Source organism: Ursus arctos, unplaced genomic scaffold, assembly GCF_023065955.2.
Source record: "Ursus arctos isolate Adak ecotype North America unplaced genomic scaffold, UrsArc2.0 scaffold_10, whole genome shotgun sequence".
Classification (NCBI taxonomy): Eukaryota; Metazoa; Chordata; class Mammalia; order Carnivora; family Ursidae; genus Ursus; species Ursus arctos.
The window spans coordinates 67,868,583-67,876,250 of record NW_026622764.1 but is presented as its reverse complement, the minus strand read 5'-3'; the positions used below and the strand labels follow the sequence as shown (position 1 = coordinate 67,876,250).

Genomic DNA, 7,668 nt, shown 5'->3' with positions numbered 1-7,668 from the left:
AACATCTTACTTGTATTCCTACCACCTGACACCAGTCTGCATTTAATGTTTAGCAAGTGGGTGAATGTTGCATGTCCATGTGGAAGATACTGGTGTTGGTAGCGTGCTTAGCACCATCCCAGGCACAGAGTAGGCATCCAAAAAATATGATGAAGTATGAATGAGAACATGGACACAGGCTTCAGAAGGTCATGGCCTAATCTCAGGTAAGTGATGGGCACTTGGTCCCATATACTTTCCAGGAGAGAGACATGAGTCAAGGCTTGAGGGAGGTGCAAAGCAGTGAAGAACCATTAGAGGGGGTTCATCGTTCTTCATTTGTTATTGCTTTCCCCCTCTGCCCACCACAGAACATAAGGGGGCCAGCCCTCTGCCAGGGCTACCACACCTCCTGGCTGGGGAGGGAGCCCCTTGACGGTCCCATGAGGACAAGAGGGACTCTCCACATGAGGTCACTCCACTTCTCTGTATTCCAATTTAATTAATTTTTATCAGACGTTTTGAATAAAATTACACCCTCCCTCTTCCATTATGGTGCACACTTAAAATTACATTTATACGAAATTACATTTACACAAACTTCTATTGAAAGCCAAATTCCAGACCTAAGCTATTGGCCAAATCCCATTAAAAAAAGAGGATATTAAGTAAATTAGTTGAGCTGATTAAAAACACCTTCATCAACGTAGAACACGGGTGCCAACAATATTAAGAGTTGAATTATTGATTTTTTTTTTTTAATAGCAGATGGTACATTAGCAGGGAGGAAAAGTGACTTCCCTTCCAGTCTCCTCCCCTCCCTGCCCCCCACCAGTTCCTCACTTTGGGAGTAGGAAGACCTACTGATCTACTCCAGGAGATCCAGGAAAGGGAGGGGAAGGGGTAAGGTGGGAGGACAGGAAGGTAGAAGATGGGGCCTAGGTAAAAAAGGAGTGGAGACTAATGGCCAGAGGCGGCAGAGGCCACAAGCCTGGAAGAGAGTCACTGTCCTCTACCCTCACCAGGCAGCGGGACCCGAGGCACAGCCGCGAGCCAGGCGGGCTCTGGAACCGGCTCGAGGACGCTCCCGAAGTCGGCCGCCAGAGGGCGCGGCCGGAGCCGGCACGGCGGAGCCCAAGGAGGGAGGAGGGGAGCCGGCGGAGAAGGGTCAGCCGCGGCGGCAGGGGCGGCAGCGGCGCAGCTCTGCTCCCCGCGCGTCTCCCGTCCCCGCGCCTCAATAGGGTGCGCAGCTCCCGCCGCCGGCATGCTGCCGCCCGCCCGCCGCGGCCGCCGCCTCGCGCTCCCGGCACTGCTCTCTCTCCTCACCTGCTCCCTGGGTAAGTAGCGGGCGGCCCGGGCGCGCACGGGAGCGGCGTGGGCTTCCCGGACGCTGCCGCCCGCGTCCCGCGTCCGCACGCGAAAGGAGGTGCCGGGCGGCCCAGCCCTGCCCCGCGGGCGTTCGTGTCCCGCCGTCCCGTCCCCGCCGCGCCGGCGGCAGCGCCCTCTCGCGGCGTCCGGGTGGGGACCCGGCTTTCCGGGACCCCGGGGCGCGCTGCGCCTGGCCCCTTTCGGCTCGCTGGGTCCCGCCGCCTCCCCGGCCCCACTCGCGTCTTCCCGCCTCCTTCCGCCGGGAGTTGGCGGCCGGCCGAGCCGGGAGGGCGAGGCGCTCACCCCCACAGGAAGCGCTGAGTAAATGTGCAACTGCAAGAAACTTTGAGAGCAGGGAAGCGGCGGCCGCGGTCCCGCCCCCCTGCCTTCCGCCCGCGTCCCGCCTGCCCCGCGCGCCCCACACGCCCTGCGCGGGCGCCACAGGCTGGAGGCGGGCGGGCCCTGCGGTCGGGGCCGCTGGCTCGCTCCGCACCTCCGCGCCCTGCAGGCGGGGGGCTAGGGACGGCACCCCCCCCCCCCACCCCGCCAGGTCCGCGCGCCCTGCAGGGGCTCTCTGCGGGGGTATTCCGGCCGTGCCCGGGTCTCCGGGGCTGAGATGCCAACTTGGCACCAACCCCTTCTACAGATTCCTTGGCCAGAAAGGGAGGATCGGGGTGCCCGGCTGGGCCCTCAGTGTGTGCGGTGGTGGCGTGGGGGAGGCGGTGGGGACATTCCCCAATCTTGAGTCTTTATGGGGGGAAATTAGAGAACACTTCTGAAAACAATGCTTGTCGGGTCTGCTGCTGCCATAATGCCCCTTCCCTTTTTTCCTCCGTTCTCCTCACAAGAGTATTTTCTCCCCTTTATTGTAAAATGATGTGGCAAAGTTTAAAAAAATTGTTCTAATTGACATTTATGGTGAGATTTATTCAAATTTGAAAGCCTGGGGGAAAAATTACTCCCTTTTCAGTGTTCTCGGGGTTATTGTCCTCTAACCCGGACTTTTGTGTTTCCAGTCTGTTAAAAGGCAGTAATCTCAGATTTTTAGAAATGGCAGAATGGTGCAATTTAGGAAGAGACGTAGCGTTATTGCACATTGCTTTTTGGTAGCCCACCGGAACCTGTACAGCTCATTTTTATTTGGATTTAAACTCTCCGAATAAGGACGTTATTTGCGTACACCTCGCTTTTCTATAGGTGCTCAGAAAGTGTGGGAAAATCGAGTGAGATTAATTGTTAATTAATTGTTCACACGCATGATTAAGTAAGCAACAATATAATTAAAAATGTTCGGGCACCTTGGGCACAGAAAGCTATAATTGACGGTGGGGAGCAACTGAACTTGGAGGAGATCTGCTTTAATGGAAGAAAGAATGCATCGCTGGGAGGGGGCAGCCCAGGGAGAAGGGGAGTTTGAAGGGGTGGGAAATTAACTAGGTGACTCTTGGCTGCCTCAGTTGGCTTGCTGCCTGGAAGTTTTGCACCTAACCAAATGGGGTGGGTGGTAGCTGAAATTGGCCTTCTATTTATAGCACTGCACTTTATAATGGTGTACTGGGGATATAATATTTGTACATAATATATTCAACGTATGGGTTGAAATACACATTTGTATTGCTGTGCGTATCTGTTTTTTACTGCACTTAAGGGAATATCTGTACTGCCCAAACTTGATAATACATTAAAGGACAGTCAGAATGAACCAAAATGTCAACACATTTTTAGAGATGTCTATTAACATTGTGAAGTTGTCAGATAAGCACAATAAATAAGACATAAAACCTACTAAAAGGTCCCTGTGAGACATTTGGCTTTGTGAGCTGGCTTTCATGGGTTGGTACAGACAAGAAGCTGCATTCTTCCAGGTCTGAGGTAAATCACGAGCTCAGTTTATTGAGCTCTGCTTTGGTGGTGTTGGGGGAGGAGCAAGATGCAGAAGGATGTGGTACCCACTCTATAGATCTCGGAACCAAGTATCTTGGACTCTTGCTGAAACAGAGATTATGATAGGAATTCTGAGGCATGTGAACAATCCTGATTGCTTAAGAATACTCTAAATAGTCCCTTATGAGTTTGGCCTGGCTATATATATATAGTTTAGTTTTCCCACAAACTGTAGCATATTCACTTGAGTTTTTAGAGAAAAGTCAATATAGAAGATTTATTTTAAACCCGTATGATTATACAGACCCAATTCACTGCAACTTCAGTTCTAAAGTCCAGTGCCAGTTCTAGAATCAGATTTATTCACACCTCTCCGTCAGCCACTGTGTGGCTCCTAGTGGGTTTAAGCTCAGTTTTCTCCTATAAAACAGGAGGCATAGACTAGATAAAATACCAGAACTTTGCCATTTCTCACAGCTTTAACATACTGATTCTATTGTGGCAGAGACTGCTGTCTGCCTACTCAATAACCCATAGCTCCTTCTTCTCCTGACTAAAAAACCTCTTAGATAATCAGGAGTGTTGGGTGATTGTATTTGGAGTTAGGGCCTCCAAGGAGATCCTGAAGGGTCAATGAGGTCATAGGGGTGGGGCCCCAATCCAGCGGGACCCCTGTCCTTATCCTTCTCCAAAGAGGAAGAGACCCCAGGGATGCACACAGAGAAAGGCCATGTGAGAACACAGCGAGAAGACTTCTACCTGCAAGCCAAGGAGAGAGGTCTCAGCAGAAACCAACCCTGCTGGCACCTTGATCTTGGACTTCTAGTTTCCAGAGCTGTGAGGAATAAATTTCCTCTCTTTAAACCACCCAGCCTTGGTTGCTGTTAAGACAGCCCTAGCTGACTAATAATATAGGCGGCGAGGGGAAGGACGGAGGAATGTCATGGTCGTGGCGGTGGCAGTGTGTCCAGAAAGAAAATGTTTCTCAGTGGCCCTTGCAAGTAGGGGCAGCCACTGAGTTATCTGTAGAGATTTTTGGGTGGGTCTCTTGGTGAAGCTTGTTAAAGGTAGCTGACCCAGCTGGGATGTGTGCTTTATTTTTTATTTTTTATTTTTTTATTTGTTTGTTGGCTTGTCTTTGTTTCATCTTCCTTCCCATTGTCTGTAAATCTGATGGCTGGAGCCATAGTGGTCATCCTGTGACCATGAGGTGACCTTGAAGACAGAAGCCAGTAGTGAGGGTGGTAGGGCAGAAAGGATAGCACCACCTGGGCGCCGGATGGATGTGGCGCACCACGCCAGCCCTGGGTCACTTATTTCCAGGCTTGTTTTACAGGAGGTTAAAAATAAACCTCTGTCTTGTTTAAGCCTCAGTTGTTTGAGTTTTCCGTTACATGCAGCAGCCAACCTAATCCTAATTGATACGTCTGTGAAGAAGCTCATTTGAACCAATGGTAAAATAATAAGGTACTAACTTTTATCTTTTTTATCCGTGTTTCTACTCTGTATGTGTCAGGATTGAATTTGTTAGCATCTGCCAAAATTAGGGTTGATTTTTCATTCTGGTCCAGTTCTCGCTCAGATTCTCTTCATTGCGGTGAGTTAGGCATTTTAGGGCACCAAGAGTCAGACCTGATCCCAGATTCATGCGTGTGTGTCTGTGTGTGTGTTTTAATTTTTGATTTTTAAACCCTCCTTTTATTTCTTTTTTTTTTTTTAAAGATTTTATTTATTTATTCGACAGAGAAGAGACAGCCAGCGAGACAGGGAACACAAGCAGGGGGAGTGGGAGAGGAAGAAGCAGGCTCATAGCGGAAGAGCCTGATGTGGGGCTCGATCCCACAATGCCGGGATCACGCCCTGAGCCGAAGGCAGCCGCTTAACCGCTCTGCCACCCAGGCTCCCCCCTCCTTTTATTTCTTAAGCAGATAGGACTGACAGAGATTTTACCTGTCTGGATGGGTTCTTGTCCGGGTATTCTGGGGTTCCCAAGTTTGCATGGGCCTCTTGGTTATGGACTTGACCCAAGGGAGTTTGCCTATAGCCAACAGTCAAGCTCTTTATAGGGAGGGGTGCATATAAAGAGAGGGGGGAAAAGAGCATCTGTTTCAGATGGGATGGCAGTTGGGGAGGGGATTGGGAGGAGCTATCCTGACCCTTTTGTTAACTTGTTCTGAAGCAAACATTGTGGGCCCAGTACTTGAGCAAGTCCTAATAATTGACCTCATTTGGACCACTAAGGGCCAGGTTTTTTTTGTTTTTTGTTTTCATTAGAAACATAAATCGGGCATAATTTCTAGGCACAAAAGGATTATTTATGGGAAATTCACAAATGTTATTATGTTTTTGTCTCTTTGTAGCATTATGGGAATCCATCTTTGGTGTTGCCAGATTCTTGCTTAAGAACAGTGTATAGGAGTGCTAATTCCATCTTTCCCAACACAAAGGAAAAATTCTAGTGAGTGTCAGGGGTTCATCAGATCTATTATTGATTGAGAGTCTCCCTTAATTCCATGTTTCAAAGCTCTATTCACTAAGCCACTCCCCAGAGAAACCCAATTCAGTGTAGGCGCTGATTTGCACTCCTAGAAAATGTTAACAGTTCAAAAATAGTATTACAAGAAAGAACTGTACTTGGAATTTTTTTCATTTATTCAGAAAGTGTATCTACATGTGTCGGGCACTGGGGATATTGCAGGAAGAAGGCAGATCGAGTCTGGCTTTTCCCTGGTGGAACATGCAGTCTCGAGGGGAAGCTGACATCAAACATGCCGCAGAAACAAATCGCACTGTGTTCAGCGTCGTGGCGGGGGGTTCCTGGCGCTGTGAGAACACGTGGCAGAGAGATGGAGGGCTTTAGCCTGGAGTCTGGCATAATGGTTTTCAACAGGGGGCTATCTTGCCCCTCAGGGAACATTTGTCAATGGCTAGAGACTTTTTGGTTGCCACAGGGATGGCGTGCTAGTGGCATCTAGAGCCAGGGCCGCCGAGGAACATCCTACCATGTACGGGACAACCTCCCCCTCCAAAGAATCCATGATCTGGTCTGGTGTTAATAGTGCGGGGTGCTGGGTTGAGAAACCTTGGCACAGGGGCTCAAGGAAGGCTTCTTGGAGGAGGAGACATTGGAACTCAGATCTAAACGAGAAGCAGAGATCAGTTAAATGGAGGAAGGGGACACGGCCAGCAGGGGAAAGAGCTTGGTGCTGGAGGAACACAGTGGAGAAAGGACAGTTCTGGCGAGATTGAGAGAGGGGCTGGGAAATTCAGCAGGGGTCAGGCAATGCAGGGTCTTGCAGAGGAGGGTAAGGATTTTGGACTTTGTCCTTAGAGCTGTGGGAAGTGGCTGAAGGGCTGCAATTGGAGAGTGACACGATTTAACTTCCTGTTCTAAGGAACTCGCTCTGGTTGTCCTGTAGAGCAGGGATTAGAGGCGGCTAGTGAGGACATGTGGGACCAGCGAGGAGGCTGCTGGAATCAACTACGTGAGAGATGATGAAGAATCCCGGAGACAGGGAGGTTGATGGGTACAGTGGGCTGAGAGGAAGGAGGGGGTCAAGGATGAATCAGGCTTCTGTCATGAGCTGTGGGTGGGTACCAGTGCTCTTTACTGATACAGGCGCTAATGGAGAAGGACCAGATTTAAACATTTTTTTTTTTAAAAATTGTAGTTAAATAACATAAAATTTCTTTTAACCATTTCTATGGCATTAAGTAGCCAGACATTTTTTCTGAAATTTATTTTTAATTTTAGAGGGAGGTGAGGATGAGGAGTTCAATTTGGACAAACTGAGTTTTGGGGGGATGTGAGATGTTCAGGTGCACGTCAGGTGGGCAGTTAGATTTGTAGGTCTGGAGCTCAGAGGAGAGGTCGGCTGCAGAGGGATTTGGGGGCAATTTGAGTAGATTTTTTTTAAGAGTAGAAAATCTTAATTGGCAAAATTAATCCATTTTAAGCTTGTATTCAAAATATATGTGTACCCAAGATTTGGTAGAAGCTGGGGCAGAAAAGTCTTTATCTGTATGATGTAAAGCTGTAGGTTTATACCAAAAAATGAGTAAAGGTATCATCAAATAAGATTTGAATGTCTCTCAATTATAGCAATGCCATTTTCTCCTGGGGATATGACTTATTTTCACTACTAAAAGAATATTTTACGGTCTGAAAAGGTGATATGTTTTAGTTTACATCATTGCTTGCCGTAAGAAGCTCAAGGCTCTTTACACATCACACTGAATTTATCTTCTCCAGATCCTTGAGGGTGGATATACTGGAGCTTGTTCTTCGTTTATGCGGTGAACGAAGTAAAGGAAGGTAAATGGCCAAGGCCTGTTGGAAAAATAGCCCCGTTCCGTTCCTTCAAGAGGCTGTCTAGCTACGCACCCCAGCGTGTCAGACTTCAGCACACAGGAGAATCACCTCAACGTCTTGTAGAG

At 48.8% G+C, this 7,668-nt stretch overlaps 1 protein-coding gene across 1 annotated transcript in view; it reads left to right on the top strand.

Annotated features, from left to right (window-relative positions):
- Positions 1 to 966: 966 nt before the first annotated feature.
- B3GLCT (beta 3-glucosyltransferase) overlaps positions 967 to 7,668 on the top strand; it is a 120,304-nt gene continuing 113,602 nt past the window's right edge. The window contains exon 1 of the mRNA XM_026493096.4: positions 967 to 1,316. Coding sequence (XP_026348881.2) covers positions 1,244 to 1,316 — 73 coding nt within the window. The 5' untranslated portion in view covers positions 967 to 1,243. The remainder of the gene's footprint in view (positions 1,317 to 7,668) is intronic.